Source organism: Thamnophis elegans, chromosome 1 (genome assembly GCF_009769535.1).
Source record: "Thamnophis elegans isolate rThaEle1 chromosome 1, rThaEle1.pri, whole genome shotgun sequence".
In the NCBI taxonomy this organism is placed as follows: Eukaryota; Metazoa; Chordata; class Lepidosauria; order Squamata; family Colubridae; genus Thamnophis; species Thamnophis elegans.
In genome coordinates, this window is record NC_045541.1 from 83,127,706 (window position 1) to 83,141,854 (window position 14,149).

Below are 14,149 nucleotides of genomic sequence, written 5' to 3' on the forward strand. Positions count from 1 at the left end.
CACATGATTCGAGAGGGGAAGGGAACTCATCGACCGTAGGCCTGCCGAGACAGCCAGGTTTTAACAGCTTTTCAGAAGGCCTGGAGAGAGGTGAGGGTCCGAATCTCTGCGGGGAGCTCGTTCCAAAGGACCGGAGCCGCCACAGAGAAGGCCCTCCCCTGGGTAGTAGCCAGATGACATTGGCTAGTAGACAGAACCCGGAGGAGGCCTAATCTGTGTGATCTAATGGGTCTTTGGGAGGTAATTGGCAGCAGGCGGTATTGTTAAGGTTTTTTCCTGAGTAGATGTTGAATGTTTAACTTCACATCGTATTGTCTTCCCAAACCACAGTTCTTTTGGTTGTACGGATATTTTACTAAGAAAATAACATAAGTGATCTTTTCCGATCTTAATATTCTTGCGATTGATATCTTCAGATATTTGTTTCCCGTCGTGGTACCATCTGACTTCTCTATCATGAGGTGCAAATTGTGATATAGAAATTTCAAGGTGGATATTCTGATGATCTTGGGTTGCCTTTATTTCAGTCAAAACAGGCCGTTTGGCTAAATGAGAAGGGAAAAAAACTAAGCATAAATGACAATGTAAATATGTTTCCAGACCTTGATTTATTATGAATAACGCAAGAGCAATATTTAATGCAAGAAAACACTGTAAGGATTGATCCTCTGGAGTCTTGCATAACGGAACTATTGCATGACACCACTGCAGAAGACCAATTGCACAATTTTTACCAACTACAAAGTGAAGACACTTTCTGCACCATTTGCAACAAAGCCCAATGAATGGAAATCATGTCTGCACCCTTCTCTATGACAGACAGTTTAAGCTGGACATAACAAATCTTTTTGTTGTTTTTGTTAATTTCTCAATTTTTATTTTACTGAAAACATTAAAATACAAACTCCAAAAGAAAGAAAAAATACAAAAGCAAAATAAAGCTAAACAAGACCACACCCAAAAAGTACAAAAAGACAAAGCAAACCTATAAATCTTGTTGTGGCTTATTCTGCAGTTTTCTTGTGTTTCCAGCACTTGGTTGAAATTCAGTAGCAGCATTACATAGGATATATAGGCATCAGCAGTTAAAGGAAAATGTGTGTTGTGATGTGCAATTAAAGTATGAAAGGAGAGGGGTTGTGTTGTGTCATCATGTTTCATCATTGTGGTTGGAAATGGATGTCTATGCATCTTATTGGTAAAATAGATAATTTTATCCCATAATATTTCCACATGCGATGCAAAGCACCATGGTCAAAGAAGAAACTGAGATGATGATGAGCACCTCTGCTCCCAGAGATGTCACATCTGAGCTATGGCTTAATTCCTGGCATCCATAGCACAAAGGACACAACAAGATACACAACAGTGCTACAGACAGGGAGATTTTCTTTGAAGTAACATTGCAGGTGTAACTGATAGGAAATAGGGATGTGCCACTCTCCTCACCTGTTAAATTCTATTACTTTTAATAAAGCCTAAAAAGGAAAAACAGAACCCAACTTCATCAATTAACATCAGAAGACAACTAAATAAATAAATAAAAATCGGTACATACCTGGAAGGTTTAAATACACTTCTCTTGTAATAGGCTTTGTCAATCTTGCATGGTTCACCATGAAACAAATAGCCTTATTACAAACTAAAGCAGTAGCTCTTAGTTTAAACACGGAAGTTAATTTGCAACAGGCCTTGTCGAAATGTTCTTTGACCTCATCTTTCTTTGGTGAATAATCTTCCAGGAGCCACTGAGTAGCAATTTCATTAGGATAGAAATCTGTGACATCACAAGTTAAATTTACACTTTGTCCATAATCTGCATCACTTGGTTCAATAACAATATTTGAAAGTTTGGGAAAATCTATAAATGTGACAAGACAGAGAAATCAACATTAGACAAGGAATCACTGTTAAATGCAAACAATGCCCTAATATACAGAGCATCAAATGAGTTAAGAATAATTTTAACATTATATTGTTACCACAAGAAAGGAGGAATCATTCTCAATAAGAACTTGTGCTGTTACAGTAGATTAACAGCACTATTTCACATAGAGCAGTGCTCATACATGAAATCAGCTCTCAAATTATTTAGGCAAGTAGCAATTATTTCTGTTTCCCTGCTTCTTGTGTACATGTGTTAGTCATGCAATGAGATACCAGTGCTTCTCACTATTTGGTTTGTTTCCACACATTAATCCATAGCATGTTACTGTATTCTGATGTGAACTTAGAAGTAAAATGTATGTAACAATGCCATAAAGTTTATCTATCTATCTATCTATCTATCTATCTATCTATCTATCTATCTATCTATCTATCTATCTATCATCCATCTATCTATCTATCTATCTATCTATCTATCTATCTATCTATCTATCTATCTATCTATCTATCTATCTATCTAGACAACTAGTTCCTAGTTATGACAGTTGCAGAGACGCAGGATGATGTGATCGCATTTTGTGACAAGCAAAGTTAATGGGAAATCCAGATAACCAGATTACTACCTTAACAACTGTCTATGGAGATTCTCAATCATCCAGGTCATGGTTGTCCCAAAGGTGCTTTTTTCAAGAGGCAACTGGACTTTCTGGTTTTTCTTTTAAGGCATTTCACATCTCATCCAAGAAGCTTCCTCTGCTCTGACTGGATGGTGCGAAACAGGCGGTCCAGTCAGACCTGAATCCAGTCAGAGCTGAAGAATGGATGAGAGCCAAAATGTCTTCAAAGAAAAACCAGAAAGTCCAGTTGCTTCTTGAAAAAAGCACCTTTGGGACAACAATGGCCTGGATGACTGAGAACCTCCATAGACACTCCAAGGGACATAGATTTTTTTATATCAATGATAACAATCACCTTTCAGCATGACTTTATATCCCTTCCGTACAATTTCCTTGCAATGATTTATTTCAACAAAGAATTCCAAATCATGGTCTTCTGCGCTGGGTGTAAAGGTTATTTCACTCGCCCTGGAGAACAGCTTTGATATTCTGTCCAATTGCGGCTCCCCTGTTTTAACTTCAGCACCCAAGAGCTCTTCAGAGCCCTTTCTCCAATAAATGTCACACTCAGGTGGATAGTATTCTGTCAATAAGCAACTCAATGTGATGGGTTTCCCACACTCAGGAACAGGGGGCTTACATTCAATTTTGTCAACTTTGGTGGCCACAACTGTAAATAAAGCACAACAGCAAATAAAAGAGTTAGTATTCAGTACAGAGTTGTGAATTCAAACCACAAACTTCTCTTCCCACATGACTATTTCGGTTACACAACTAAGTGCCAAAGTCATCATCCAAACACAATAAAATGCCAAAGGTATATAAATTACAAATCTGGTGAAAAATAAAGTAGAAAATGAATGTACGTAATACCAATGAAGATTTCTAAATTGGTGTGGAAATAGATTTTCAGTTGCTCATGTAATATTCCATTTATGCACTAAAAAAAGAGATCCTGTATTCTGCACATAGATGCAACTGAAGCTATTAGCATATATTTCCCCATTTTGCACATCCAACTTCCAGCTATTTGGCAGTGGCAAGTGTTACATGAAGCCACATCATAAGCCATCAAAGAGTAGCCTACTCAGCAATATCCCTTTCTGCTTCAGAAGAATATTGCATGAAAGAACTTAGTTGATTTCAGATACCAAAGTCAAACCCTGGCCTGACAGCATATATGTCTTCCCCTTCTATTACCAGGTTGGTCCTTGTAATGGCTCAGGATTCCACTTATGGGTCTTTATGGCTTTCAGAGATTTAACCTGCCCAATTGTATAGGAAGGAGGGAGGGATTCTGTCATCTCCTAAATATCAATAGTTGTATTTATTATACACATATAGTAAGAGGAGTCCTATTCTGAGATGTACGGAATGTTATTCTGAGAAAATAAAATTTAATTGAATTCACACCTTGTGGCAATATGGAAAGAGAAGAATTAAAAAATGGAACATCAAGAGAAAAAGTACCGTATATACTCGAGTATAAGCCGAGTTTTTCAGCCCACTTTTTGGGCTGAAAAAAGCCGCCTCAGCTTATACTCGAGTCTACAACTGGATCCGGCAGTGCTGTTGCCTGTTGGAGGAGGAGGAGGCGAACCAGCCTGCCATCGCTGGCCACCGCCAGCCCCGCTGCTCTTCCCGCCCCCTTCCAAGCCCCACAGTCCAGCGGACGGAGCAGAAGCAGCCCCGGGGCTCCGCTGCCGCTCCCCGCATTTTCTGGACGGGGATCCCTTGGAGAGGGGATTCCTTCCTGCTTCTCTCGGGCGCCGCTCTCCCTGCAGCCATTTCTCCCTCTTTCTCCTTTTTGTCCTTTTTCCTACCCCAAAAAGAGAACGAGAGGGAAAAAGAGGAGGTGTGGGACAGATCATGGGATCACTGGTTTCTGAGCTTGATGGGCAAGGATTCCCCACCCCACCACCTCTTAGGGAAAGAGGAGGTGTGGGACAGATCGTGGGATCACTGGTTTCTGAGCTTGATGGGCAAGGATTCCCCACCCCACCACCTCTTGGGGAAAGAGGAAGTGTGGGACAGATCGTGGGATCACTGGTTTCTGAGCTTGGTTGGCAAGGATTCCCCACCCCACCACCTCTTAGAGAAAGAGGAGGTGTGGGACAGATCGTGGGATCACTGGTTTCTGAGCTTGGTTGGCAAGGATTCCCCACCCCACCACCTCTTAGGGAAAGAGGAGGTGTGGGACAGATCGTGGGATCACTGGTTTCTGAGCTTGGCTGGCAAGGATTCCCCACCCCACGACCTCTTGGAGAAAGAGGAGGTGTGGGACAGATCGTGGGATCACTGGTTTCTGAGCTTGGTTGGCAAGGATCCCACTATCTTACTATTTTATTTTTCTTTATGTACACTGAGAGCATATTCACCAAAGACAAATTCCTTGTGTGTCCAATCACACTTGGCTAATAAACTATTCTATTCTATTTTACTCTACTCTATTCGTTTCTATTTCAATTCTAACAAGGAGTTTAGCTTCTCTCTCTTGAAAATGTAAGCCAGCATAAGGCATTATAATGCAAGCTAGCCTTAACTTTCAAACAGTTCATTTAGTGACCAAAGTTACAATGGCATTGAAAAAAGTGTCTGATAACCATTTACACACTTAGCTACCATTTACACACTTAGCGACCGTTGCAGCATCCTCATGGTCACGTGATCAAAATTTTGATGTTTGCCAACAGTTACAATTTATATTTGTAAATTGTAATGTTGAAATAAAAAAAATATTACAATACTATTTTTGCATTGTATGAAAATTTTTGTTGCTCCATATAAAATTTTTAATCAAGCCCCCCACCCCCCCCCGCCCGGTCAAAGGTGTCCCTCTTTACCAATCTGAAAATCTGGTCACCTTAATTATAAGTCATAAGTGATATTATAGAACACTTTAATTAAGCGGGTCCCTTGAATAAACATAACTTTGAGTTTCAAATAACACTGATTTTTTTATTTTTGAAATTTACCGGTAGCTGCTGCATTTCCCACCCTAGGCTTATACTCGAGTCAATAACTTTTCCAGTTTTTTGTGGTGAAATTAGGTGCCTCGGCTTATATTCGGGTCGACCTATACTCGAGTATATACAGTACTATTAATACAATAGTAGTAAAACTTTAGAAGTGTCAGTTGTTAAAAGAGTGGGATTACATCAGAGGAACAGGATTTATTTGTTTTTTATTTTTACTTTTTTACAAAAAGGAGCTACACTTTATTGGAACTACTCTGCAACTTAGCCCTTAAGAGTGAAACATGCAATGTACAATATAGGATAATAAAAAATTGTACTTTTTCTGCTCCACTTACCCACAGGGTTCATCCGCCATACAGATTCTTTATATGCTTGTGGTCCTTGAAGCTTAGCTCTGCAGACAAACCTCTTTCCAGAATCTTCCACTTGGGGGCAATAGTGGATCTTGCTGATGCAAAAGTAAAGCCCATCAGTACCTTTTGTGGGTGGAGTTGAAAAGGAACTGTCTAGAATTCCATCATTGTTATTCCAACAGACTTCAAGGGTTTCCGGATAATAAGAATGAATTTTGCAACTAAGAGTGAGCGGTTCATTTGATTTTGGCATATTTGTGGAACAATGAATGTCATGAATCTCTGGTAAGGCTAGGAAGAAAACCAAAAAGATATCAATTCAAGCAGCAAAAATGTGATGCCCAGATAATAGTGAAGAGCCTTCAAAGCCACCCCATGAGTCTCCCAAAGCTTTAATGACGTCTCTTACCATTTTTCCTTACCCATGTATCCATAGCTATTTATTCACACATAGCAAGGGAGGACCAAACCAAACTCATTTGCTAAGGACCTCTGACTGTAAAAAAATCACTGTCAGTTGAAATGTCAAAAGTGTCTTGTTTGGATACATGATCTCTGACCAACAAATTGTTTCTTTATGGTGCCAAATATAAGGATAAATTTGTGTCCTAGTTTCCATTTGTGTTTGGCTGCCATTATATACTTAAAAGGGTTAAACCTCCTCCTTTGGGACTATCCATGCTAAATAACCACAGTGTTGTTTCCACTAGAAAGTTCTATTATTCTCTACACTCATATGGGTAGATAGATAATGTAATTTTTGTATGTGCGTCATTTGAGTTTCTCTCTCTTTCCTTTTGTCTGCCTTTTACCCTGTTTTGCCAAAGAGTTAACTATTTTTAGTCTTGGCAGATGTTTCACAAATATGGATTGTAGTCTAAGATATCTGCTGGGACCATGGCTGGACCAAAATTAGCTAAGTCTCCTCTATTTTCATACATTTTGAAACTTAGCAGTTCTCTTATAAACCATAAAATAACTTTAAAATTTCAACATCATTAAGTACCCTGCCATAATCCTAACTTACCTATGACTTTAAATGATTTTGTTTTAGTACACAATCCATGCTGAAAGCCCTCATGTTTAATTTCTAATAAAAGTTGAAATTCCTCCAGCTTCAGTACGTCTGGATTCAGGCGGATTTTCCACTCGAAGTCATAATAATTTTTTGGTTTTGATTTTAACTCTGGATAAGCTTTAAACATGTCCTCCAAGTTCCCGAGGAGAGGAGAATTTTCAGCATCTTCCGTAGGTTCTTCAACTGATGTCGTAGGCCAAGAGGCTATTTTCTGTTTTGTTTTCTGAGGTTCAGTCACTAAGAAGAGCTCTACCTGCAAAGGCTTGGGTCGAAAGTGTGAAATCAAGCATTGCAACTGTGTTTCTTCCAAATGCTTCAGTTCCTCACTTCCAACCATTTCCACAGATGGTGCATCTATTAAAAAAAATAAGGGGAAATGGAAATTCTGTTGCTTGAAATGTTGCAGCAATCTTTTAGGATTATTCTTTCAACATTGTACAAAGCATTCTATTCTTAAAAACAGTTATATGCCTGTTCTGGCTCAGGAGGGAGATAAAAGACTGATAGACATTTATGGGGAGAGAAATTAAAAAATCTGACTGTTGGGTTCTCTGGCTTTATTTTCACTTTCACCAAGAATTCCATGCATCACTCTCTTTAACACGGGATGGATCGAGCAGAGAGGAGGTGAGTTCACATGAATGGCCATACCTGGAAGTTTACTATATCTGCAAAAAAAAATTGTACTCGTGTTCTGCACAGGTACTAGAGTTTTGTTCCAGTTGATAATTGGATTTCTTTTCGTTTAGTTTCTTTAGTTTCTTCAGTTTAACGCTCTTTCCGGAAAATGATGTCTAAGAAGTTTATATAGGAAATCCTTATTTAGTGATTGCGCTGTTTAGTGATCATTTACAGCTACAATGCTAATAAGAAAATAATATAACCAGTTCATGCATATATGATCTTCAGAGGTCTATAAAGCAAAAGGAAGGATGAAGTAAGATCATAAATGCCATTTTACTTAGTGAGTGCTTCACTTAATGGCTGAGTTACCAGACCCAATTGTGATCACTAAATAAAGATTGCCTGTAATTTGATAGGTGCAACATAATTGCTTATATTTAATCTATTTTCCATTTTCCCTGGTTGGTCTTTCCTTCTGTGTGGCTGTTCTCTGAGAGTTTTCCAGTAATGATATTTTACAATTAACTTTCACAAATATGAACTTTGGCTGCAATTTTATATACAAATGATGGTATTGATAAGACATATTTAGAATGACTTACGTTTCTTTAAAAAGACAATGTACAGCTGCAATCCAACTAGAAGAAAAGAAATCAGAAAACATAAAACCAGCCCAATTGTTAATGTAGTAGTCGAATAAGGTTCTGTAGAAAGACAATAAAAAAATAAATTATGTTATTTCTGATATATTCAAAATATTTATTGCTCTTGTTGCTTTTGATAAGTAAACATTTTACATGTAATTTCATAATAAGAAACAAACAATGCTGATACAGGGTATTCTGTCATAAGCAAAACATTAAGTCAGGGGTGCCAAACTCAGGGCCCGAGGGCCAGATCCAGCCTGGCCCGCGGGGGCCGCCTGGAAACAATGAAGGACCAGCCCACAATGCCTCTGCCAGCAAAAACGGATGACCCTGCTAAGTCCTCGACTTGTGACTGGCTGCAAGTCCTCAACTTATGATTGACATAGATCTGGCCCGCGGGGCCGCCTGGAAACAATGAAGGACCAGCCCACAATGCCTCTGCCAGCAAAAACGGATGACCCTGCTAAGTCCTCGACTTGTGACTGGCTGCAAGTCCTCAACTTATGATTGACAGTCGGGAACAGTCCAGCCGCCCCTGATTGACTGAGATGCGGCTGGCTGAGTGTGGGCTGCATAAGCATTCCTATTGGTCGCCCTGCTTGACAGCTCTAGTATAAATAGCTGTCAAATAGGGCGACGTGCTAAATCACAGTACATAGTTATTGTTGCTGTTCTACCAAATAAAATAGCTGTTCTCTTACCTCAGTTGCCTCACGCCTCTTTAATTGTTATCGAACTTAACAGACCCCCACAGGAGGGCCCTCCGAGCTCCATTTTAGCTGGCAGAGGGTTGCAGGAGGCCATCACAGCTGAAAATAGAGCTTGGGAACCCATTTTCACTGGCAGAGTGCTCAGACCACCACAGGTGCCCCTGATATGAGTGATGTTGAGCCCCTCGAGTTAAACACAACCCTGATGTGGCCCTCAATGAAATCAAATTTGACACCTTTCCACTAAGTTATGAGAAGTATCAGTGCATACAATATAGTGGGGGAGAGGGTTGCCCCCAATAAGGTACTAAATAATAAACATTTCCTTACTCTGAAGCACGGATGCCATTTTATTGGTGCTTTTTGCCTTAAGTTTTATTTTGTGGAATGTTTTCCAGAAAAATTCTTTAGAAAAATTGCCATACCAGCTTGGAGTTCTGAGCCTCGTAGTCCCAATGCATTCGACTTTATCTTTCTATTTCTCTTTTATTAGTTATCTCACTTTTTCATAAACACTTTTAGATAAAGCATTGTAGATATTTTCATAATTGTGTAGTAGGACATATGATTTTACCTCAGACTGTAAAATTATAGGTAAAAGTTGTGCACCACAGAAATCAACCCTACTGAGAAATCAGGAGCATTTATTTAATATAATACCTTAAGTACAGATAGCCCTCAACCTATAACCACAATTGAGAGTCCAAAATGTCTGTTGCTAAGAAAGAGACTTATTAAATTTTTCATAGTGAGTACCTGTTACTGTTAAAGTTACATTGTAGACTGGAAATCTGGCAAATGACTTATGCTGCACAATACAACTATAGATGTTTCCTTGATCTTGTGAAGATGGTTGAAGTCTCAGTTCACTGGTGGTGTTGTAAGTGCCATCATCATTTCTCACAGATCTTCCCATGATAATATCCTCTGCAAGTATATCTTTATCCGACGTGTGCTTAGAATGCTTTTGCCAAAGAATGACAATGGAATCAGGATAGAATTTATTCACTCTACATCTCAGTGTCTTTACATTTCCGTTTTCAATTTCAAGTTCCTTGGGAGACAGTTGGACAGTTGGTTCAACTATATTGCATTTGAATAAAAATGGAATTGGTTATTGATTTATCTACATATGTTGTATTTTATTTTGCCTTTCAGCCTCCCAAACAGCATTTGTACTTAACATTAAATTGAAATAATACCTAAAGGAAAAAGAAAAAAACACTATAGATTTTCCAAAGACTATGAAGAAGAAAGAAAAGAAAGAAAGAAAGAGGGAGGGAGGGAGGGAGGAAGGAAGGAAAGGCAAAATCAGTGAATGAATCAAAATGAATCAGTGTAGGCAAGTGGTAGAAACAAGATTATTTTGAAAAGATAGAACAATATGGGGGGACATAATGAAGGGCATAGGTATAAATTAGTTTTAGCCATATTACTTTCTTTTTTATTTTCATTCATTTACAGTAATTTTTTGCATGTTATTTTTTTTCTTTTCTGTATTTTGCACAGTGTTACTATCCCCAAGGAGAGCAGCACGAGGATATATAGGTATTCTGAGAAGAGACTGCTGACAGAAACGATGATTTTTTTAAAAGTAGCAGCTAGCAGAAAAAACATCGTAATGAGTATAGTATAGTATAGTATTGAAGGACAGAGAGAAGAACAATAATCAGATAAATGAGACTTGAGGCCAGAGCAAGAAAGTGGTTTGTGAAAAGGCTTTGAACAGCCTCCTCTAGCCTAATTCATATGAAAAATGAAATAGGAGGAATGGAAGAAATTCATAATCTGCAAATTTTGTTAATAAAAGTAGCTTTGGGCCTCAAAGTGTTCATTTCTAAATCTAGTGTATGTCAGCCCTGGGAGCCATCTTTTCTTTTGGAGATTCAGTGCCTGGGAAAACAGGAGAGGGAATTGCATGGAGTGGTGGAGGATTAACCATAACATTTCTTACTTTGAGCATTCGACCTGCATCTGGTTGGAAGTGACTGAGGGTTGTCTCCAGTTGGAATGGTGAATTGATTGGACCTGTGGATGCTGGGGATGTATCTTTGACTTTCTTTTGGGTGGGGAAAACCAGATCTCTCAGATTAGAGTTTTCCCAATTGTGCCAATATGACATCTCCAACAAAATGGAACTTTGAGGAACTTCAAACCTCAGAGACTTCTTTTGTTGTGGGTGTTACTTGGACCCCTGATTTATACAACTGACAAACAACCACACATGACAATACAGCACCTTAGGGCCCCTTCCTATCCAAATTTAACTTTAAAATTTAAAAAAATGGCAAAGTCACAATGAAGCAGAATCACAAGCAACATTTATAAGTAGAATCTCTTTCTCTTTCTTTAACATGTTACTTTCCAGATTCCTCCAGCTTTTGTTCAGCAGTGGGTCCCTAGTGTTATGTTACTCCAGCCTGTTTTGCCATTTCATTGTTACACCATTCAAATCCCACCAAATATTTTTAATTGTTGTGTTGTTTTTCATGTGCCATTATACCTAACTCTTTAGGTAGATAGTAGCAGAACAGTGACAGACAAGACCAACCCGGGTCCAATGAAGATGGAAGAATATATGCCTAGATTACCTTAAAACAGCTAATAAATATCTTAGGTTCTTACTGATAACCCAACCTTGCCAACAAGATAGCAGGTAACAAAGGCTCATCATAACTTGTACATCCCTTGCACCTTTCAGCTTGAAGAAAAATTCTTTTTAAACACCTGTAAGGCTAAGATCTACCTACATGTGTCTCATTCTTTGGCTAAAGGCAATATCATGGAGGTATGACATAGAAAATATATTTGTTTAATTCAATTGCATTGCCTTACTGCAACAAATTAGTTGCCTTAATAACAAGAGTTATCAAAAAAAATCTTTATATTGTCATTAAATAAAATGAGAAACGTGAACAAGAATGGACAATGTTGAGTCTTGGCAATTGCCGGATGAAATCCCCACAATTTTCTTGGCAAGCTTTCAAAAGTGGTTTGCCATTGCTTCCTTCCTAGGGCTGAAAGTGACTGGTCCATCTGGCTTTGTGCCTAAGTCACAGTATCCCGGTTTCTACCCTGATGCTTTAACCATTACATCACAGGGATTCTTCAGACTATATATAATGAAGAAATGGGGAGGGACTTTCTTTTGTTTTCTACCTCTCTGTTTTCAGGGTTCCCCTTTCTTACAAGGATCTAGTTGGGGGGGGGGGCTTCTTCATAAGAGGAAGAGATTTGGAATACAATCTTATACAACTGGTATTCATCTTAATACAGTTTAAGAATTCCAAAAGAATAAGTTTGCTCTCTGGAAAGGTATACCACAACTGTCACTTACCAACTAGATTTAGAATGGTGGCTCCTTCAACTCTAATAGAAGTAAGAATCACAATACACATATATTTGCCCTCTTCGTGAAGTTGTATTTGTGGAAGGAAAAGGGAAGCATCTCCATTTTTTAATTGAATTGTATCCAGTCTTGAACCATTTCTATTTGAAGAATGTTTTCCAGCAACAACTGAATAAAGTTGTTCTACTTTATTCCCTTCAGATGTCTCCAAATACCACATGAATACTGTTTTTTTTATATCCAGTTCTGGAGGAGGGTAGTCAGAGATTTTACAGTGAAGTGTCACATTTGTACCCAGCATTGCTGTCTTCTGAGCTGGCATGCTTACTTTCAAGGCTTCTTCACAAAAAAAAATTGGAAAAAAATGGATTGCAGATTATTATGATTAATTGTACCTTCTTCTTCCCTTCTTCCCTTCCCTCCCAGTTCTCACATTTCATAAAGAGCATTGCAAAATAGTAGTGGTGGAATGGCAAAAGACAAAGCAATTAGAGATCATAAAGACTAAGTGGAATATTGACTACTTTTGGAGTAAGCCAGAACTTGGCAAGAGTTACACAATCCAGATGAGACAATTGTGACTGCATAATTACAAGTAAATTACTACAAGGGATAGTTTTTCCTTAGCTAATTACAGTTCAATTGTGGTCCAGCTAGAATATTTCAATAAGATGTCAACTGCCATCGTGCAATAGAGACACAGAAACTCCAATCTGGAGCACCCAGTTCAGCCTTAATAGAATGTCTGAACACAGCCCCTGTGTTCAGAGTCAGAGGGCAAAATGGAGCAACTTATAAATTTAAACCAATAATCAGCAGTTTGTAACATTTCATTTGCAGCCTGGAAATCTTATACTACTCATTTGACTAACCCTTCATTATGATGAACGAATGTGTTTTTGTCAGATTAGATTGAGATTTAGATGAGCATAACCACTGAGGTTGTAAATCACGGTTTACGGTTCAGGGTAGACCAGGTTATTGACAGTTTAAACAAGGACTTAATATAAATAACAGCTCAATAGTAATAGCGAGTTGCGGTCTTTTCAAATTCATACACAGATCCAGAGCGCGGAGTTTAACGAGTAAGACGGCTCGTTCCTGTGCGGAACGAGTTACGGACTTTACTTTTGCTCTGGGCATTTTGCAAAACGCGTCTGCGCTGTCGAGGGCGCTCGTCCGAGAAGCGAGGGCGGGTGGCTGTCCCCTACAGAGGCCGATCTCCGACTTAAAGTTGTGTCCACCTGCCTTGCGCGGTCGGTCCCGTTCCTCCCCAAAGGAGCCCCCAGATCCCCTCCAAGTCTCAACATTTCTCACACTCGACAACTTCTATTGCATTTGCCCTTGAGGGGCCCTCGCCTCGCCGCCACTCAAAACAGCAGCAAGAACCTAGCAAAGCACTTCCGCCATCCTCGCCCTGCCACCTGCGTCCCGGCCACCTTGGGTGTATAGCAGGCGTATATATGTACAGTATATAACTATATGAGAGAGAGAGAGAGAATGTAATGTATAGCAGGCGCGGGTCTTCATTTTTGGTTCCTTACCTGCCGACCCAAGAACAAAGCTGAGACACGCCCAGAGGCTAAAGAAAAAGTAAAGTCGCCTTCGAACGGAGTTTGATTCCTGGAAATTTATGTGTAGACATCCAGGCAGTTTTCTCAGCCGGAGACCAAAGTGAGTCGCCATTGCCTCCTTTTCTTTTGATTTCTCAATCTGGACCAGAGTTTTCAGATAATCGCGCTTTAAAGAGTAGGCAGAATCGACCCTACAAAGCTCTTTAGATCTCTTGCCTGAACGACCATCTCTCTCTCTCTCTCTTTTTAACCTACGTGGCAGGACAATGATCTTTGTCCTGGAAACTTTCATTTTCACTTCTGATCTTCCACTGATTTTCTGTTGCTGAAAA

At 39.2% G+C, this 14,149-nt stretch overlaps 1 protein-coding gene across 1 annotated transcript; it reads right to left on the bottom strand.

Moving 5' to 3' along the window:
* Window positions 1-220: 220 nt before the first annotated feature.
* On the bottom strand, window positions 221-14,149 carry LOC116512178. The gene is made up of 9 exons (XM_032222514.1): window positions 13,788-14,149; window positions 12,232-12,582; window positions 9,651-9,977; window positions 8,140-8,241; window positions 6,863-7,267; window positions 5,818-6,126; window positions 2,860-3,174; window positions 1,559-1,861; window positions 221-545 (listed from the first exon to the last, which is right to left on the bottom strand). Exons 1-9 carry the CDS (start codon window positions 14,107-14,109, stop codon window positions 223-225), a joined length of 2,757 nt encoding a protein of 918 aa, XP_032078405.1. The 5' UTR covers window positions 14,110-14,149; the 3' UTR covers window positions 221-222.

Excerpts from the sequence above, each read along its gene's own strand:
- LOC116512178 (XM_032222514.1), bottom strand. The coding sequence starts at position 14,109 with ATGAAAGTTTCCAGGACAAAGATCATTGTCCTGCCACGTAGGTTAAAA. Across the intron at positions 6,127-6,862 it reads AAAATCATTTAAAGTCATAG|CCTTACCAGAGATTCATGAC; the intron begins GTAAGTTAGGAT and ends TTTTCTTCCTAG. Across the intron at positions 1,862-2,859 it reads ATATAAAGTCATGCTGAAAG|ATTTTCCCAAACTTTCAAAT; the intron begins GTGATTGTTATC and ends TCACATTTATAG.